A 22,131-nucleotide genomic window follows, 5' to 3' on the forward strand; every position below is an offset into this window, starting at 1 on the left:
ATCAAAGATCTCTGTCTTTATCAGATACTGTGAGACCCGAGGCGAGGCGATAGAAGCGCTCGCTGGAGTGTCGTCCTCCCTTAAGAAGGAAAAGGAGACTCAAACGGAGACTACAACTCCCTGCGTCGCGGTCAGGCACCAGGGAATAGACACCCGTGAATTGGAACGTGGTTTGGTGAGACTCTCGGTGGCCGCTTAGACAGGAGTAGAAAAGGCAAGAACAAAAGAGAGGGAGAAACCGTTGATAGAGGCGGGGCATGTGGATATAAAAGGGGAGTGAGACGCCATATCCGGGGGCTGGGAGTTGATATGGGTCGAGGATCCCTGGACAGGGAAATGCAAGAAAGTGAGGGTGCCTCGTGAGGAGGCTGATTACAGGAGAAGAAGAGGTTTACCTCCCAAGCCGTCTTATTGGGGGGAATCCGAAGCCAGAGAGTGGCGGAAACGTTTAAGAAGGAAGAAGGAAGGGTGAGAAGGAAGCGGTGGAAAGGGAAGAACGTGAAAGGAGAGCATGCCATCTGGAGGAGGCTCGCTGGAGGAGGTATTTACAGGACCTTGGGACCCCTATGCAGAGGGAGTCGACCCCTTTGACCAGGAGGGACAAGACGAGGAGACACTACCCCTGATTGAAGTGGATGTTGACAGCAAAGACCAGGGTGAGACTAACCCCTTCACCAAGGGACCCTGGTATAATCCCAGTTATACTCCCTTCCTACAAGATTTGTGGACACCCTCGTTTGACCCATTGGCGACGAGAGAAAAGAACACTGACAAGTTTAATGTTGATACTTCTTTGTTCGATGTTCCAGTAAATCCTAATTCTGTTTTTCAAAAAACTGAGCACCCTGTATTTGTGTCCAACCAGCCTGAGGTTACACTTGAACCCTCACAGATACCAAGAGAAGATGACTACTGAAAATTAAAAACACAGCCACCAAATGAATTGTACAAGGTTGCCACCTAGCGGAATGGAAACAACACAAAATTATGTGGGGTTTTTTAAATTCTACCACAGCAACAGCTTTTGTAGAAAGTTGAAGTCTCAGTTCTCTACACATGCTTAATTTTATTTATTATTTATTTAAAACATTTTGTACCCCATCTTTCTCTTTGAAAAGGACCCAAGACAGCTTGCATCCCTGAAAGACAATATTTAAAGCTCAAAACAATGAAAACATGGGCTCAGATCTTTTGGAATTTTAGGGATGTTAATTCTGATTAAACATGTCTATAGGATTTTATTATTAGATGCTGGATCCTGTCTTTGATTAAATGTTCCTTTGTCCTCTGTTTTCCTATTGTTGTTTATGTGTTTCAGGTTGGAAATGAATGTATAGTGATCCTGATAGAGCTTCAAAGGTAAGTGAGATATTTAAGGAGTGATTTTACAAGTTGCATTTCCCCAGTAAATTTCCATGGTAACGCCAGAATTCAAAGCCACGTCTCCTGAGTCCTCGTCCATCACACTGTCTACTACACTACATTGTGTATCCTGTGCATACTAACAGCTAAATAAGATTATTTGTTTGTTTGTTAGAAAGAGAGATATAAGCAGCATACTGTAAACTAGTGACATATGTTTCAGCCTGCTTTCCCCATTTTTAATATTTATTTTTCAACAATGAAATCATTATTTTTAAATAATTTTAATTTTGTAAAAAAAGTTTTAAAATTTTTAACTGTTCATAACCTTGTTATTTAAGTTAGTTTAAGTTGAAGCATTTGTAATACTATGTTTATGTTTTATTTTGTTGTGAACCACTCAGAGTGACCACTGGTCAGATGGGCAGTATAAAATGAATGAATATTGTTCTAATGTTTCCAAGGAAAAAGACAAGATATAGAAGAGTTAAGTGGCAAAAGTAGTTATAGTCAATGAACCACACTAATTCCAGTCTCAGTGGGGGGAATGAACCAGACCTCCCCCAGCAGATCCACCCTTAGTTCTGGCATACCATCAACTCATGTTGCTGTGGCTATAGTGCTGGAGCAAGCAAAGGCACACCAGATGGGTCTGGAAAGGAAGAGTGCTTGATGGAAGTTACTTATTAATGACTTTGAAAAAAAATGTGGAAATGGCTTGAGCATTATTTATTGAGGAGCCATGAGAAAACCAGAATTAATAGAGAAAGCACAGAATGCGTTCTGGCAGCTGACAGATGTGGTATCAAGCTGGGCCATTTTCACGGTCACCTTTGTTTACTCCCTAGTAAAACAGGCTTTGTATGTATCTTGCAGGAGGCATCCACAACTGCTTCTTAGGGATTAGCTGGGATCAGGAGTCTCTTCTACATCCTCCTATTCTATCAGATCTATCCCCTCCCCTGACCTCCCACTTTTTAATTTCACTATGGAAGTACCACAGTGTCAACCCTTTCTTTTGGGGTTCAGTCAGGAAGACGGAACCTCTTGGAAGAGAGCTGTGGAAACAAAAATGGAATGTTTTGTTCCCCCTAGCTGTGTTTTTCAGACTTTGCATGGCCCTCCTTTGACCAGCCATCCTAGGTGCCAGTCTATTCATAAGCTATCCCCAGAGATGATGAGGGAAGGAACAAAGGTGATTGCCAGGCAAGGAGAGTTACAGTGTGGGTGTGAATGGTTAGATGAAAGGGGGACAACACAGATGCAGAAAGGGCTGCAAGAGTTCGCTCCGGAGTTTTCAAATTTGCATGCAATCTGGTTTGTGCTGTTTCATTTTTCAAAATGCCTCTTTCTGGGGTGTATTTCAAAGCAGTACAGATTGAGCCAAAGTCATAGTAGCTTTCATGTCTAAACTCTGCTCCCATGATAAACAGGAACAAAAAATAATCCAAGTATTTGGATGGAGATGAAAAGGTCTGGGAAAGCAGGAAAAAGAAGCAGTGTGAAATGAGAGAAGGAAAATGTGGTCTCGAGACTGGTTCAATTTCTGATATGATGTGTACCTGACACAAGGTACAAATGCCCTTTTTGGAAAAACCATGCAGAAACCTGTCTGTTTCAAAGAAGGGCCAAATGGGGAGGTTTGTGTGCACACACATGGCCCAGTGCCCCTTTGAAGAACTGGGGTGTGAAATTCAATCCACAGCAGCCTGAGTTGTAACTTTAAACAACCTTACTGCTTACTGCTTATATCTAAGAAAAACTGCCTGGCAAAATCCATCTTCTCAAGAACTTTTCGATTTTACATCTAAGAGTAACTTTCCTGCCAAAATCCATCTTGCCATGAACATTTAGACTTTTGGTACTTTGCCTTGAAGAAGTTAAATTCACCCACAAAAGCTTGCGTATTGTATGCTGTTTTGTTTTTTTATTAGTTGTCTATACTGTAAATTTATTGCTGTGTATGTGGTTGTATTCCCAGTGTGATGTAGTAGAGTGACAAACTAAGACTCTGGAAATTAGGGTTTGAATCCCCGCTGTGGAAACTCAACTGGGGGAGTGGAACTGGCAAAAGCCCTATTGCTTTGAAAGCCATATTATAAGATCACTGTAAGTTGGTTCTGACTTGACACACATATGTTTTTACAAGTAATTGGATCTTTTATTATAATCCCTTTTATTGTGTTTGGTTTTTCCAAAAATTATTTTTTTAAAAAGTTTTTTTTTTTTAATCTTTGGACCTCTGCAAAATTCTGTGAATGAGTTAGAGTACAGTAATTGTACACTAATAGCTTAATCCATAGTCAGATTGTGATGAAAGCAGCCATCCAAAGCATTTTAGGAACCAACAAACCCTGCTTGATCCACAAGCTACCTCAGCCTTCATCTGGAAGTACCATATTCTCAAGAATGACACCTCATATACAGATCGCCAACCTGCCTCTTTCTTTCTTTCTTTCTTTCTTTCTTTCTTTCTTTCTTTCTTTCTTTCTTTCTTTCTTTCTTTCTTTCTTTCTTTCTTTCTTTCTTTCTTTCTTTTCTTTTCTTTTCTTTTCTTTCCTTCCTTCCTTCCTTCCTTCCTTCCTTCCTTCCTTCCTTCCTTCCTTCCTTCCTTCCTTCCTTCCTTCCTTCCTTCCTTCCTTCCTTCCTTCCTTCCTTGCATCCTTCCATCCATCCATCCATCCATCCATCCATCCATCCATCCATCCATCCATCCATCCAATTTTAAGGACAACCGTTGCACAGAGATACCTCTCTCAATGACAGATACATGCTTGGGTTCTCTTTTGTACAATAGATAATATCAGGACACATACTTTTGGCATCAGGTGTCACCAAAAAAATCCAGAGAGAAGAAAAGAATAAAAATATTGTATCAGCATGTGTGATACAACTGGATTTTTCGGGAGAAAATCAGAGGCATAGAAAATCATCAACAGTTTCAGTTTCCACATTGCCAATTCGAAAACCATTATTTTTGTCTTCAGCTGGAATCTTGCTTTTGCACAATCCATGATTATACTATGTTGCTGTCAGATTGCGGATGATCTAGTTGCACATACCTCTGTTGCAAGCAAAATTAGAACCCCAAAAATAGATCTCCAATGCAGAATCAAATATGTTAAACAATAATAAGTACATTGTTTTCCTTGCTTGTCCCATGGCTTTTTCCAATTTCTGTTGATAAATTTACGACCTAAATATTGGCATGAATGCTTTATAAAGATCTAAATGTAGATCAGTATTATGAATGTGGACATATTTAGGATTGCATAGTAATTGTACTGTACTGCTGTCAGCTTACCGAACATCTAATTCCACATATCCCTGTGAAGCTCCTGTCAAATTTTTGCTGTCTAAGCAGACTTTTTTCTGTTTAACTACACAAATTTACATAACAAGGAACTGGATGTTATCCTTATTTTTAGAGCTTGGAAGAAAAATCAGTTTCTCCTCTTGTCAAAACATACTTTCAAAGTCATTTCTTCAAGTGCGGCATTCCTTGTAATTATAGAGTTTAAGTTACTTCTTTTCTGAGTAGGATAAAAGGCCCCACTAATTTTATGCCAAAGCATAACACAGAGGTGACAAGGTAATGTGACAGTTTGCCAGTGGTGGTGTATGGTTCCTTATTTCAGCTTATAGTTCTTTTCAGTGAAAAGAGAAGGAGGAAGTGGTGGGTTTTCTTAAGCTCTTACAATTGACAAGAACATAAATTTTATATTAGACATAATGATACAGTCATGGGCTGAAAATGATATACTGAAGCAAAGAGATGTGCTTAGCTCTCTTTGACCTTGTCATTATTAGCAGGCAAGGAGAACTATTTCCCTTATTGGAAAATCTGCCTACATTATTTTCATCGACATAGAATCATAAAAAGGGCCTTTAAGGCCATTGAGTCCGACCCCCTGCTCAATGAAGAAATCCAAATCAAAGTATACGGTATTTGACAGATCATTATTTAACTTTTTCTTGAACGTTTCCAGCATTGAAGCAGTCACCACCTCCCAAGGTAACTGGTTCCATTATCATACAGTTCTGATGTCCTGATATTCAGCTGGATATTCAACCTAGCTTCCTGTAATGTTAGCCCATTATTATGTGTCCTGTGCTCTGGGATGACTGAGAACAGATCCTGTCCTTCCTTTATATGACAGGCTTTCAAGTGCTTGAAGAGTGCATTTAGATCTTTCCTTGGATGTCTTTTCTTGACCTTAAACATGCCCCGTTCTTTTTGTCCCTCATAGGGCTTGGTTTCCAGTTCTCTGATTTTTCTTGTTGCCCTCCTCTTTACTTTTTCCAGTTGCTCTACATCCTTCTTAAAGTATAGTGTCCAAAACTAGACACAGTACTCAAGACGAGGCCTGATCAGTGCCAAATAGAGGGGAATTAGTACTTCACAAGAGTTGGAGACTACACTTCTTCTAATACAGCCCAAAATAGCATTTGCCTTTTTTGCAGCTATATTGAACTCCTGGCTCATATTCAGCTTATGATCCCTACCATCCACCAACTGATATCAGGGAGTTACTCAATCCAAAAATATAAATAAGATGAGTCTGGCAGGATTTGTCCTTCATAAATTCTTAGTCTAGTTTTTATTGCATTGTTTTCAAGGTAGTTTCAACATCTGCTTTAGTATTTCATGAAGAAATCAGTCTTCACAATCTTCACAATTATTCACCTTAAACTTAAATACCTCTTCAGGCAGGCTTTTCCCTAGTGACTGACTTTCTAGGAGAGGTTTTAAAATTAGATGGTTTGTATTTTGTTCCTTCTAAATATATTTCACTAATGCTTTACCTATATTATGTTATTAATTCATTTAATATTTGAATAATTCACTGTTTTTAGCTTTAATACTGTACTTTCAGGTCCTTTCTTAGGAGAAAGGTGTGGTAAGAATATTTTAAATAAATGAATGAATAAAATTAAACTGGGCTTTTAAACGAAATCTAGAGTTTGAGAACATCAGCATTCATGCTAACCTCTTACATTACATCATTAAGAAAGCTAATCATTAAAGTTTTTTAAGGAGAATCTATATGAAGTAGCTGGAGACTCAAATTGGTCTCTTCCACTTCCCTTTTACTTCAGGATTATTTTACTTTGTTTGGCAGCTATTTCCTGTCATCCCTGGTTTATTCCAGATGTGTCAGCTCCATCTGTTTCTTTGTCTCGGACAAGCCCAGTTCTCATGGGATGTGCATATTTCAAAGTCCTCTGACATCAGATGTGATGTCCTCTGTGGGAGTGAAAGAGATAAGAGGTGGGGACAGAGCAGAAAATGGGGAGCAGAAAACGGGGAGGGCACAAGGCATGTCATAGGACAGGTCATGTCTTATGGTGTGGAAATTCAGACTGGAAGAATCTGTATTACTTTCAATGAAACCAAAGCAGTCATGGAAGTTTGGAGTGAAAAGAAAACACTCTTCTGAACCCAAACCACACTCCTCATAAGGATGAACTTATAGAAATAACTAGTAATGAACTGAAAAAGCAAGAACTATTAATTAGTTAAAAATAACTTCACTGATATTGAATGATTACAATAACAAATGTCAAAACTAAGGCTGTAAATTTTGAAGAACTAGGAGCAATGATTTTTTTAAACATGTTGCTTCCAGTCTCTAATGCAGTTGGATAAACGACCTTGGCAACTGTTTTCAAATAGCCAAACTGTTGAATCAGCAGGGAACCCATATTCTAGCTGGTCTCCAGGGTTCAAAACAACTGCATAGCTGAAAATATAGAGTGAACCAGAGGAAGCAGGCAATGCTTTAAAAAAAAAGCATATAGTTCTTCTTATCTGCTACTAGGTGGTAAAGTTATTGCATGGGGCTAAAATTTAACAGAAGTGTTGCTCCACTTACAATACAATTTGTGCCATCTCTCCCCACCCCACCTGCCCCAGTCTCTTATACAGTACATGCTAGAACATTTGTATTTGTATGCAATAAACTATGAACTTTTCTTCTATCAATGGGCATCCAGCTCTTCATTCTGGCTGCAGTTGCAAAGAATAGTTGAATCCCAGAGATGCACTGGAGAATAGCATTTATTTATTTATTTATTTATTTATTTATTTATTTATTTATTTATTTATTTATTTATTTATTTATTTATTTATTTATTTATTTATTTATTTATTTATTTATTTAGATTTTTACCCCGTCCCGCCCCCAGCCAATGTCTACTCAATCTATTTGAGAACAAAAGAGATCCTTGTTTAATTCCTTTCCACCCCAGACAGAGGGTTCCTCATGCTAACCCTTCCACCTTTCTGCTGAGCTAGCAGCCGTCATGCAAGCCTGTTTTGTACAAATTGTGACATTTTGGCAGCATAAGGATTGGCACTCAGGTGATGTGTGTGTTTATGTGTTCAAATCAAAATTCTCCCTGGATAGGCCATTCAACAATCTTTAAAATACTCCTTTGGAAACTGGGGTGAGTTTTTATGGCTGAGTATGGATTTGAACCTAGGTCTTCTAAGTACTAGTCTGGTACTCTATTTCCTGCACCGCACTGTTTCTCAGGTCACCCTGAGTGTTTCTCAGATCTGCCTGGACAGAATAAGGCTGCCAAGGCAAGAGGTTCTCTCCTCCCTCCTCCTCTCTTTCACCCCACTGTCAGAAGCCCCAGAGTTTACACGCACTCCTCAAGGTTTCCTTGCCTACAGACCATCCGTATGATATCATAGAGAAGAAGGAATCTCCTACATGTCACCCTTTTTCCCCTCACAGCCTTCTCCTCAGGCATGTGATCCAAGGTTTGAGCAGTGGGGCAGCCACACCCTGAAATGTTGGGGTCAGGCACCCCCTTAGACCTGCACCATGAGCTGTTGATGCTTCTGCACCTGTTGCAAACCACACCTTCATTGCTGGTCTTCAAGCTTCTATCCTTCCTTTTGCTCTATGTGCAATTCTAATAACTGAGAGCCCAAGTACAGGAGGACAAACACATTTCAAAGTGAAGTAAAACAATGTTTATTGCTGCAAGAACCTGACACATTTCAGCCTGTTCATATAGACAGTATATATATTTGCCTCTCCTGTGTGGATTCTGTTTGGATGCTCTCCACTTTTTATACTTTATAATTTTGAGAAACAATAGAGTGCAGTAAATACATAATAATACATAATAAAATGAGAGAAACAAAGGTTTCTTTCAGAGCTCTGGAGACTTTACTGCTGCTCTGAAAATCATACCACTAATCTATCAGGTTGTCCCATATGGCTTTTATACCTATCTTGAATTTTCAGAAGCTGAACAAATCTGTTGTTGAGTTTGTTCTGTTACTGTTACTTTTAATGAATACATACATACATGAAATATTTTTCATCAATACATATTTCTTATAATAAATACCGTTACCAATTAAGATACCGTTACCAATTAAGATAATGCATCTGTACTTTAGGAAAACAGCTGTAAGTCAATCATAAACACAACCTATGACATTACTAGAAACATCTTTTCACACAGATAAATTATGTCCTTTATATAAAAATATAATTTTATATAAATTAGTATTAAATAGTAACATTTACCAAATGTTTTATAAAATAAAATGCCTGGGAAGTAAACAGAACAGCAAGGAGCAAAGAGCAAAGGGAGCAAAAGATTTGCTACAATTTTTTTCCATCACTAGATCGCTAAATTTCCATCACATCAGGTTTTTCTTATCATCAGTTTTTCCCATTCCTTTTTTTCCAAGTATTTCCTATTACTAAATCCCTTCTTTTTATTATTTTAGTTTTTTGCCCTCCCCCATCGCCCTTGAGGTATGACTGATTTTATGGACAGGCCCCATAGAGTTGCCACATCCATGAAATGACCCCTTTACTTTCAAGTAATTTTTTTCTCTCTCAGACTGACCAGAGAGTCCTAAACAAACATACTTTGGCAATGTTCCAATAAGCCTCTCACCTATTCAGATAAATACTAATTAAATTAAATAAAGTCTATATACATTTTAGGCATTATAAACATGAACCAACAATCAAATAATATTGCTATTCTCTGGTTGGGTTCCCCATGAGTGTATGCAAACACCCAAACAGACCCATTCAGTTTCTCATTGTCTGAAAGCAATCAGCAGACCTGGCAGTCTATTTAGTTCATCTTCTTCATCTTCTGCTTGCTGGTCTTTAGTGGTGTGGTACAGGCATCTTCCAAGTAGTCGAACAGCAAATCCAGCTCACCAACTGCTTTGTTTTTCCCATTCTCTCCCAGCTATAGTATTGGGGGGGGGGGGACCACACACAAGTTCTTCAGTAAAATGAAAGATACCAGTTTTGCTAACCATGTTAGTCTTTCGCAGTGGCAAGAACAGTAAACGAACAGGCAGAATTATAATAAGGGTGCATATATAGATGTAAGTGGATCACACCCTAGGATGTGTTGTGATAGATCTGAAAGTGTTTCTGATTCCAAACTCTTTAACAATAGCACACAAAACATTGTTTAATCATGGCATAACCCTTCTAAATTGGGCTGTTGAAACACAAAACGCTGAGGAGTGTGTGCGTGCTCATTTTGTGTGATATGACTTATGTTCTGATGCTTAAAATAAATTATGGTCCTGGGGATCGAGCTGGACAAAATGTCAGCTTTGCAATGAAAGTTCACAGTACCTTCTTCTTCCAATGTTGCAAGTCCTTCAAAGCTCTGTGCTTGAGTAGTCAGACATGCAACTGAAGCCCTTGTTTATGTCCAAAAGGTTAGTCAAAAACAAAGGAAAGCTAATTTGCAACATGTAGGGGTGAGGAAAGCTTTTTCTATATTATGGACATTTATACATCTGCTTCTGTATTGCAGCTGTATTGTCTAGTTCGACTCCAGGACCATCCACTCAGAAGCATTCTGTTGCTTAATTCTACTAAGTGCATGTCTGCCCTTTGCTACTAATCTGCACACATCCCCAGTTGGGGGATACAGAGATGGGGGGGGGATGCAAATCACAGTCAAATATCTGACCACCCCTCCTCTATCTTATGTTCCAAACACACATGTACTGTAATTTCTAAGAATGTATAGGCATGAAGGATGTTTTCTAAGCATTTCAGTCTGCTCTCAATTGTGAGGAAAGAAGACTGGGCAAATTTAAGGTAGGGCAACTGTTGTCACTATCATTGATATTAAAAATCAACGTACCTTATCTAATTTGTCCTTCATTTGTTTCAGATTGCTTTCAATTTGTTCTCTGTCTCCCAATGGTTTCTGAAACAGAAGAAGCAATATGTAACAATGTGGTTTTCCTTTTACACCTTTCTCTTGACTTTCTCTTTGCTTAAGAAAGCTTGGATGTTCTGATTTGAGGTTTCCTCTTTTTGTATCAATCTCATTGATCTGTTACTTTGTTTTTACATATACAAACTGACAGATATCCATCATATTTACAAGTTGGAAACTCTTCAAGAATAGGGAAACCAAACCAAAAAAAACCCAAGACCGGAAGAATAGGTGAGAATTCAAGAAAGTCATGGACATGAGATGGGAAACAGAGTGAGAGCTATATTTGAAACTTACACAGCCATTCAATTTCGCATTCAGATGGGCCAAAACATTTGCCACTTCCTGGACATTGGAATATCGTTCAGGAGAGGACTTTAGTTCAAAAAGCACATCTGACACCACAATTTCCATTACTCTTTTCATTAGGTAGCAGTGATCCTTCTCCTGCAAAACAAGATAATGAAATTATGCGGACTGAAGACAAAGCGAACAAGAAATGTTATAGGTGTTCTTTTTAAATTCGGTCATATGGAATTAGTTGTGGAAAGCTCACCTGGATGTTAGCGTACAGGTACTGATCAATTAGCCTGTTGTCTGTGTCCTGATCAAAAAAGCTTGCCTGTAAAGAGAGGCAGGATTAGTGTACAGCAGAAGGAAAAAGTTCTTGTTTTTGTTTTTGCTTTTGTTTGTTTTACTAAGTTCTATTTTAGGGCAGACCTAGGACTCTGAGTGCACAGTATGCAGAAATATAGAAAACAGTACAAGAAAGATATCTTTAAAATGCTGAGATGGTGAATGAAAACAATCACTATGGAAAGGTTTCCAAAATGATGTGTTTACTAGAACACCTGATATGAAAAGGACAACTAATTTTGAACATCAGAGAAGGCATGGCATTTTAAATACCATGTTTGCCAAGATCTTTAGGTAGAAGTGTATATTTGTTAAATAATGAATTATGTGACTTAACACTATAAGGTTACTGTAGCTTGACACATGTTACTAGATTCTGCTTTCACTGAGCATAATGCAAATTGAATTATATTGTAAAAAATAGATATATCCACATCTACAGTCCAAACTAGCAGAGATTAGTATCCTTTCAGGAAGAAGAAACTGTAGAGGAAAAGTGGACTACAGAGAGACAACACTCATGGCTTTACCTGTTTGGCCAAGCTGTAAGTACAATTCTTAATGTAAGTTATCTGAATGGTGTTTTTTCTGAGTACGCAGGAGTGGTTAGTACGCGCATCTGCTTCCTTTACGGGCAAAGCACTTGCAAAGAAGAGAAGAGGAAGGCAAGAACAGCAGAGCATCCAAGCAAGGAAGCATCTCGCCCAATTCTTCAGCGGACTCATGGCTCCAAAAGAAAGGCACAAAGTTCAGTCCCAGTCTTTAACCTTCAAGAGATGGATAGGAAAATTAAGCATTGAAGACAGATAATAGTATATTACACTACTTGTATAATATTAATGCATTTTATATTTATAACTTTCTATACTAAAAATTACTTTTAGAGACAGATTGCAATAATAGTTGAATGAGAGAGAGAATGATAATGTTGCTACTTACTTCTAAGGTGTGCTGTAAAGGAGTGGAAGGAACCCCTTTATATATACCAAGTTTCTTGTTCAAGAAATAATGCTAAGTTTAAGTGACATCACCAGGTCTCTTACTTTCCACTATTACTTCTGAGAATTTACCAACCACTCTCTACTAAAAAAGCCACATCATGCAACCTCATAGGTTTCCCACTGTTTTATTTCTTCGGAAGTGACCTTGCTGATCATGCTGTGGGCAAAGGGGTGTTTTTTTGCAGCTGTTTTTTGGTCACCTTAACAGTTGTCATTTAGCATCCAAGAAAAGGGGATACACCTTTTAAGTAATTGTCAATTGAATTGTGTTAGGGGGCCTTTAGCTCTAAACAACAGATGAGGGCCGTGAGGACTGTGGCAGGTAGTGACAAGGTGAATCTTTGAGCCCTTGCAGACAAAGGACCTGGTTGGAGGAACAAAGCCATTCTCTACTCCCTCTTTTTCCCTCTCACTGTCATCAACCACACAGATGTATTTCTCTCCTTCATTCTTTTTTTCTTCTCCACCATTTCTGTCTCATACACACCCACAACATCCATGCACTTTCCCCAACTTCATCCATGTAAATCCTAATCAGGGTAGAGATGATTTCTAAGCCGGACAGCAGATGAGAAAAGCTAATGCTCTTTGCTCTACTCATTGAGATTCAAGCAATGCATGTTTCACCCTGCTGCAATTATGTATGGGGAGGGGGTACATGTTCCATTTACATAAATAGGAGCTCCCTCCATGGCCTAATGGCTACGTGGGCTGGCATGTTCATCAGGATTGCATACCTGAGAAGGATTAACGGTCCCTCCCTATACCTAAGTGAGATCAAGGAGAATCGTCTACATAGCAAAGGGATGAGGACAAGGGGAGATTGTGAAGCTAAGGAGAAGAGGCAAGCAGATCCAATGGGAAGGCAAATCATGCCGGCAGGCTTGTAATCCACATTCCTGCTTTGGGGAAAATGTAAATCTTCACCTGAAGAGGCTAAACACCAATCCCCTGGCAGACAAACCACCCGTGAGTATCATTTTGTGGGATTATTGGCCCCCCATCCCATCCAACATCATAGCAAAACACCACAACAGGACATCAGTTTAGCACTGTCAGTGGTCCATTGCCATATGAATATAAATTAGCTGTCCGTTTCTGATAGAACTCCCCAAACAAAACTTCTATTTCTTCCCTAAAGGAGCCATAAGCTATATATATATACTTAGGGGGCAACTTCATTGGCCACTTATCCCACAATTTGCACTAGATGAAGCACAAACAAAATCAAATTAAAAAACAACTACTACTTGATGCAAAGCTCAGTGTAGGGAAGCCTCATGGGGACTTGTCTTTTTTTAGTGGGAAATTGTCTTTTTGTTGTTGTTGTTCAGCTGTCTGGGGTGATTTAAATTTGATCTGACAGGCTGGCCTCATTTTTCCCTTATTTCCGATGTGTGGGATTACCTGATCCAAAGGCAAAGGGGCACTCCTGTTGTCTTCAGTCTTGTTGTCAGCACTGCAATGGGCCATCACTAGATCATTTAAGAAAATATAATTGGGGGGGAGGGAAGAGGTAGAAATTATGAACTAGCAGCTCATCAGATCAAAGGCAGCTTTGCTTGTGCTGCTGGAGTTCCATGCAAATCTCAGTTTTGTCATCTAGACCAGTGGTCCCCAACCTTGGGCCTCCAGATGTTCTCAGACTACAACTCCCAGAAGCCTTCACCACCACTTCTGCTGGCCAGGAGTTCTGGGAGTTGAAGTCCAAGAACATCTGGAGGCCCAAGGTTGGGGACCACTGATCAAGACAGTTACAGTGATTTCACCCACAGAAAGTATCAGGGACCTAGTTTGAAAAAAAACTGCAGATCATAGAGGATCAACATGTATTTCCTCCCCTGCACAGATGCAGCCTTAGATATCAAGTGTAACCTATGTATATTTTGAATTTTATAGGAGGCAAATGTCAGCATCAGAGAGTGTGTTCATGTGTTGATGATAGGATTTGTCCAAATAAATTTCAGAGTTTTTATGTCCCAAACGGACTTCATAAAGTAGAAAGCTTCTGACTGTGTGTGATACAGCTGCTTCCAAAAGCAAAGGCAAGATGTAGATCAATTGTTCGGGGGGGGGGGATTCTGGATTCTAGAGCAAGAGTGGACCATAAGCATCCTCTGAAGTCCTTGCCTCTTTTACAGCCCCTGGACTTGTCCCCACTCTGCTTCTGCCAAATGTGTGTGTTTGTGTGTATATACATACACAATTGTCCTATGAAGCAAGATATGCTTCCTTGTTTTAACAAACATGTGATTCGGGGGGGAAGCCCAAGGATTGGGGTTGGGATATGGGGGGTAGCGGGTATGGATATGGGAAAGGTAAAATTCCAAAGAATGAGAGAAATTTTTTTTACAACCGCTTATACAATTATACTTAGAGGAAGATCACCAAAACAATTTAGCAAATCTTACCGGAACGTCTGTTGTTAATAATCTCTCCATTCCCTACTTGGACCATCATACTTTTTTTTAATCTTTACTTTCCAATCCATATTTTGAGTCCAGCCGTAAAATCATTCCCAGTTTTTGAGGCTTTTTTGAACTTTCATTCAATGCTTCTGTTAGTACATCCATCTCCAACACTTCCAGTATCTTTTCTATCAGTTCATCTAGGGACAGTATTTCTTTCTTCTTTCTTCCACTATTTCCCATATAGTATCCTAGCTGCAGTAATTACATGTATTATCAAATACAGTATCTCGTTTCTTTATCCTCAATCTCAGGCATAATATTAAATAAAAACAATTCCTGTTTAAATGGTATCGCACAGGATACAGATTTTTGTAACATTTCATGTACTGATCTCCAATAGTTTTTTGTTCCCCTACATGTCCACCAGATATGATAAAAAGCACCTTCCTGCATTTTACATTTCCATCACTTGTTGGAAACATTTTCATATATTTTAGACAGTTTAGCTGGCAACATATGCCATCTATAAAACATCTTATATATTTTTACTTTAAAATGTACTGATTTTGTAAGTTTAATATTATTCTGCCAAATTTGTGTCCAATGTTCTAAATCGATGTTATGACCAATACTCTATTTTGTGCCCATTTTATCAGACAGTCTTTCACCACTTCATCTTCCATTTTCATATTTAAGCATTTAAGCAATCTGGCTGATATCCCCCCAAAGATATCTGCCTCTGCTCCAGAGCTACAGCTAGGACACACACAGGTGGTAAAAATGTATTTGTTAACATTTATTCCCGCTACATCCTTACTTAACTTGAATTATATAAAGAGAGAGTTCCCTCTCTCTTAAGGAGAGCAACATCTTGAAAGTGGATTATATGAGATGATCTACAAATTGTAATTTCTAATTTTACTAGACTACATTGAATCCAGCCAAATTGGTAGTTTTTAATCCCACACTGCAATGGCTGAGATCCTTTTGCTAAGTTGCAACTGGAGCAGGCCCATTGAATCAATGGGAACTGGTGAGTGAATTCCTCAATCAGTTTATTATTTATATGCCACATTTCTCCCCATAGGAGACCCAAGATGACTCACAACAACCAAGTATTATAAAACAGTTCACAGTTAAAATGCTATATGAATATCATATTTTTTAAAAAATGAATTAAGTTTAAAAATAAAAACATCTGTAAAATTAAAAACAAAGCATTCTTGAGATACTTACTGCAGTAATCCAAATGGGATATAACTAAGAAATGTGTCACCATGTCCAGATCAGACATCTCAAGGAATAGGTACAGCTGACATTCCAGCTTTGACTGTGCAAATGCCCTCCTGGCCACTGCTGAAATCTGTGTATCCAAATCTGTGCAGAGTCCAGTCCAGGAACACACATTCCAAGTTACAGGATCCCTATCCTTTAAATTGCTGACAACCTCTGTCTTGTCTGGATTAAGTTTCAGTTTGTTTGGCCATATCCAGTCCATCACTGACAACAGACACAGAACAGCATCCTTGGATGGAAAGGAGAGATAGAGTTGGGTGTCATCAACATACTTATGGCACTGAACCCCAAAACTCTGAACAACCTCTCCCAGCAGTTTCATGTAGATGTTGAATAACATGTGCAATAAGACTAAGCCCTGAGGGACACCATAGGAGTTAAATAGGGTTCCCCCTACACCACCTTCCGACTTCAGCCATCCAGGAAGGATTAGAACCACTGTAAAACAATGCTTCCAAGACCTATCCCAGAAGGATATCAGGGTCAATTCCATTGTTCCATTGCTTCCATGGGCCTACTGTAGTTAAGTAACAGGATTTCAACAAATATATTGCTTAACTATACTCTGAAATTTTAGAAAATATTCAGATAATTCACCTGCTTCATACATGATTTTCTTGAACAGCAATTTTATGATATTGTGAAACTTTGGGGCCTAGCCACCACATCACAGCTACCCAGTTCATCCTTAAGAGTTGCTATACATACGTATGTAAGTGGTTTCTAAACTTTGCAGCATCATGCCCCATTGTTTATTTTTTATCAACCCTCACAGCTCATTACCTTCACCATTTTCCAAACTCATTATAACAAACAAGTCGGTTTGTAATTAAAAATTAAAAATAAAAGTATACTTAGTACAGTGCAGAATTTGTATAAACTGATTTTTTAATACTCTATTTAAAAAAAAATCTCACAGTGTTTTACTCCCCTTTCTCTTTCAAATGAAGGAACACTGCTGGTTGTCATCTTGAGCCATTGCCCCTCCTGTGCTGGGCCATTCCCTTGTTTAGTGGCTGTTTGGTTTCTCCGGTGTAGAGCTCCGAACACTCCTCTTTTCATTGGACTGCATACACAATATTGCTCCTGTTTTGTTTTGGGTTGAATCCTCAAGACAATGGAACAATCTGAAACCCAGAGCCAATGGAAGAACCTGGTCATTCCTTACATGGCAGGTGTGTCTGGAAAGCTCAAAAGGATTTTTTATAGACACCACATACCCATGCACTTCAAACCCAGAAACACACTAAGGTAGAGACAAAGGGCACTCTTTTGATGACCAAGATGTAGTCATTTTGGACAGAGAAGGTAGGTGGTTTTTTTAGAGCTGGGTTAGGGAGGCCATACATGTGCATATAAAAAAATCCCTCACTCAACAGGGGTGGAGGCCTTAAATACAATCTGTCTCCTATTTATGATGCTGCCCTTTCATCCGTCCCCAGAAACCACACACCAGAAAGACCACCATTAATGACCCATGACAATGGGTGGGGAAGGACTGCAGAGGTGGGCTTTTCACTCACACACACACACACACCCTGTTCCTTTGTCCACCTACCAAGACTATTCAGACAGGGACGAAATGAAGCCAACGTAGAGATTATATCGGGGGTCTCCTACCAACTCTCCTCAGACTGAAGAAACTACTTGGATGAGTAGCAAAATGTTTCAACTTAATAAGAAGTCCAATTGCCATGACTCAACTTCCAGATAATCTCACCTGGATGACTGAGAATCTTCACAGATAGAAAAGTGGATAGCTTCATGCGACAGTTCACATAAGATTTTAAATGCAGTGACAATGACATGATAGGCCCAATTTAAATTTAATTTTCCCAGCAAAATAGGATGTGTTAAAAGGAACAGTGATGTCTATACCAGGTTCTGATTCAAAGTATTTGCATATGTTTTTATATTTGTGTCCTGCATTGATGGTTCATTCCTATAGCAACAGAAGGCCCACTGTTAAGCCCCCCCCCCCGCAAAAAAGGACTTTCCCATTGGTTGTTTTTCTATCTGCATATTTTAGCTGAAACTAAAAGTGAATCTAAAATAATATAAAGTTCATTGTTAGGACTGACGAAAGACATTTTACTATATGAGGCAAAGGCCAAAATTCAACTCATAGGGACAATGACAAGACTCACAGTTGAACCTTGCTACAGTATTGGCAGTGGGATAGTGCCTTCCATCATATCTCAGGGTATCAGTTTCTTTTAAGGTATGAGGACACAAAACGCAGCTCAGTCCTCCACAAAACGAAGTGACCAGGCATCAGTCAGGGAACTGTCACTGCCATTCCCCAAGTATCTACCACCTGAGGCACTTGCTTCACTCTACCCAGTGATAGAGCCAGCCTTATCAAATAGTGAAGGGTTGTAACCACACCATTGATTCTCACTTCACACCATTTTGGTTTCTTCATTTGTTACAGAGCATAGACAGGAATAAAAATGATGCAGGAGGCAAAATAATACTCCTGACCCCACTTAGGGTTTTTCCTTTCCTTTTTCTTTCAGCAGCGTCTCAGAAATTAGCCTTTTCCCACTCATAAGTTCTGGGGCAACACTTCAATTGCCTACACCACAGTTGTATGCTGAGTTTCCCTCTTTGACAAGTCAGAGTGACTGGTAAGTCAGGGTGGTTTGCCATTTGCAACAACTGACCCATATATAACAGAGAGGATTCAAAGTAACAGAACAGAAGGCAAGAAGCCACAAACACTTCCTCCTTCATTTCAGGTCTCTCTCATAGTCATTAATCATAAAGTTCTTAAGCCACATACTCCTAGAACTTGCATAGACATGTCTGTACTTTAAAGGTTGACACTGATTTCTATAAGTGGTACATAAATTATTATATTATACCACGAATTTGACACATTTCAAATACTTGGATGAGATTTTCCAAGGGCTGAGCTACACAAAAGACCATGATGGTACTCTATTGGCATTACTTATTCTTTTAGCACACATTTGTCAATCTGCTGCCACTAGTACATTCTCAAACTAAATTGGACTGCAATATTTGATCAATTAATCAGTTCTAGTTATCGGCTTATATAATTTTGATAGTCCGAGAAGAGTCTCCTGGTTAACAGAGTATGGACACCACATATGTCAAGAAAGTTCTGAGTTTAAGTGGGCTGTGGTTCTAGTAGTGGCAGGCAGCTCACCGCAAAATCTTGGATCATAATCCTCTCAGTCTAACACAATACTCCTTTTGGTAACAAATGAAGCAACATTGCAAAAATAATGTAATCCTTGGGGACAACAATGTGTGTGAAACAGGTAGCATTTTCTAACTATTTTTCCTAGCTAGGTATATTTTAAAAGCATGCTAAAAAGCATTTTGAGTGGAAATTTTTGAGTTTTATGCCATTTTCTAAAAAAAATGCTGGGAATGTAATAAGTAATAAATAATAGTCAACTATCATCCAATCACTGTAATAGTTAACGTAATCACTTTTTCACATTGACCAAATAACAGAAATCAATTCCTGACAGAAGCACCTTTCCAAGCTCTGCTGATTAATTAGAGAGCATTTAAAAAAAAATCTTAAGTTCAATGCAAGTCCTTCAGAAAGCATGTGTTATATGCAAAGAAATAATATCATTAAATTTATTTTAAAATCCACTTTATGTTATGGCAAAAAAATGCTGTGCTGAGGTTTCCTTTTTTTTTCTTTTTCTCCTCTATACAATACTTCTTTCAGCACAATTTTAATCTCTCTTATCTGGTGCTGGGTTGACTTTCACAGATCTATAATATGTTTTATAATATTACATTGATATCTGTGGCTGAAATCCAGCATTTGTGAGTTTAACATGGCAGAGTAACTGTTAGACTAGCCAAACATATGATGAAACAGGTAATGAGGCACTTATGAATTCATATTACTAATGTTTGATTATCAGTCTACCTCTTTGCTACCAGTAACCAAAGGACAGGGAAATGAAGAATGCCATGGGAGCAAAGAGAGGAACTAAAGGAGAAATTTATTTAACTGCCATTGTTATTATATACACGATTCCATTTGTGCGCCTTCCGTCTACTAGATCACGCATAGCTCAGTCTCAGCCCAGGGTCCTTGGATCTCAGCATGCAGCTATGAGCTTGGGGAGGGGGTCACAATTAACGACAGATGTGGAAAACAGTTTTACTAGCAATGCACTGATGCCAGTGGAGACTAATTCTTTAAACCTTGTAGGAATGAGATCAGAGTGGACCGCTTCTCATCATCCTGGGAGCTCATCCTAATAAGCCTTATTCCTGTGTACTTTATTCCATGTTTGTAAATTGTTAGGGGGAAAGGAGATGCACAGCTTCATGGCACATCTTAAATAAACATATTGCTTGGACCCCAGTGAAAGAGCATCTGCTTTGTCCACATTCCAGGTTCAATCCTCAACATTTCCAGGCCAGGCAGCGAGACTTCCATCTGAAGAACTGAAGAACACCTGTCAGTGTAGACCAACACCCCCGATTTAATGTGCTCCAAATATATGAAACTGTTAAGTCCTGTTCATTGAGCCATGTTGGCTCAGGGTGATAAAAGGTTTGCCCAAAACATCAGGTGGGCAACAGATTTGGGAAGACCCACATAGACAATACTGAACTAGCAGCAAAGGTGTGATCTGGTGTAGGGCAGGTATACACACCAATATATTAAACAATAATTTTTAAAGTGAGAGAAGACGATACATTCGTAAATGATAAGTGTCTCATTTTTGTGTCTTAAGATGTGTGAATCACTGACGACCGACTGACCACACTGGTACTGAACTCATACATGTGTGTAAGATTTCTCTACTTCCTACAGTGCCTTTTCACTGTTCCCATCAAGCATGTTTCATGATGGAGCAATATTCTATTTTATGACCTATATAGCCAACCACTGAGAATAGTTTACTTATACTGACATTTCTGTATTTCCTGTTTTATTGTGGTAGCTGCCAAGCAATGACTTATGAAACTTGTGGGGTTCCAGCCCTAAAGTCTCTCACCTAGAGTTTACTGAGCTCTGCAGAATATCTGAGTAGATACAGTTAAGTGTACAATGTTACAGCAAGACATACATTCATTGCTAAAAGCCTTTTCTCTTCTGATCATTTTTTTAATGTTACTGAAATTGACAATTTATTTGCATGGACTTTTTGTTTACTTTAGGTTTTAAGTTTAGTTATTGTTCAGGAATACAGACCATAAAGCCACTTAAGGCACTTTTGGGTTGGGGGTGGATGCCACGTGCTCAGTCTGTTACTCTGAGTCATGCAGCTCAATGAAGAAAATGATGCTGTTCATGTTTGAATGAAGAATGGCAATCATGATCCTGTATGTTGTGTTTTATTTCTGTAAACGGGCTACGATGAAAATTTGGTGTGCTTTTCCTACGTAGTAATGAAATACTTTGCTGCAATATTCAGGTTCGTGGAACTACTGAAAATTTTAGTAGACAGCAGACATAATGGTTCAGTTGTGGGTTTTGTTTCTTAATATTAGAAATGCTTGAAGAACTGGCAGATTCCTGCACAAAATGTATCAGGCCAAAAATAAAAGATAAAGACGACAAAAATGTTGCGGCATCTTAAACTGCTATATTTTCATGTGAGCTGTCGTGGACAAGTCCACTTCCTCAGATATTCCACAACTGTGTGTTTTCTGTCCTCTCAAAATTATGGGAATGTTAAGAACAAAGTATGAAAAACAAGGAAGAAAAAGAAAACACTTAATTGACTGGAGGGAAGGCCTGTTTAAACAACCAAGTTTTCAACTGGTTTTTGAAAACACCCAGCGAGGGTGCCAGCCAAATTTCAGTAGGGAGAGTGTTCCACAGCCGAGGGGCCACTGCCGAGAAGGCCCGGTTTCTTGTTTTTTCCTTCCGGGCCTCCCTCGGCGTCAGGCCCCTCAGCCGTCCCTGCTGGCTGTGTTGGGTGATTCGGGTAGATCTGGGTGGTCTTGTTCATCTGAGGTTGTATTTACCTAATTTTCAGACCTGCTAACGAGATGATTTTTATCATATCCTGATACATAAAACCATAAAATCAAAAGAGAGTTTACTTTCTTTTCACATTACTGTAATTGGTGGATCAGAACATAGCCATCCCTCAAGATCAGTTATTTCTCTAGCTCTCACAATGCAATTTTGGTAATTTAAACATATCACAATGAACATGTAAGTTCTTATT

At 38.9% G+C, this 22,131-nt stretch overlaps 1 protein-coding gene across 1 annotated transcript; it reads right to left on the minus strand.

The window, feature by feature from the left end:
* Positions 1-8,335: 8,335 nt before the first annotated feature.
* IL22 (interleukin 22) lies at positions 8,336-21,747 on the minus strand. The gene is made up of 5 exons (XM_020786065.3): positions 11,766-21,747; positions 11,156-11,221; positions 10,897-11,046; positions 10,522-10,587; positions 8,336-9,600 (listed from the first exon to the last, which is right to left on the minus strand). Exons 1-5 carry the CDS (start codon positions 11,958-11,960, stop codon positions 9,481-9,483), a joined length of 597 nt encoding a protein of 198 aa, XP_020641724.3. The 5' UTR covers positions 11,961-21,747; the 3' UTR covers positions 8,336-9,480.
* Positions 21,748-22,131: the final 384 nt, after the last annotated feature.

The sequence above is a fragment of the Pogona vitticeps genome, chromosome 5 (assembly GCF_051106095.1).
Source record: "Pogona vitticeps strain Pit_001003342236 chromosome 5, PviZW2.1, whole genome shotgun sequence".
Lineage (NCBI taxonomy): Eukaryota > Metazoa > Chordata > Lepidosauria > Squamata > Agamidae > Pogona > Pogona vitticeps.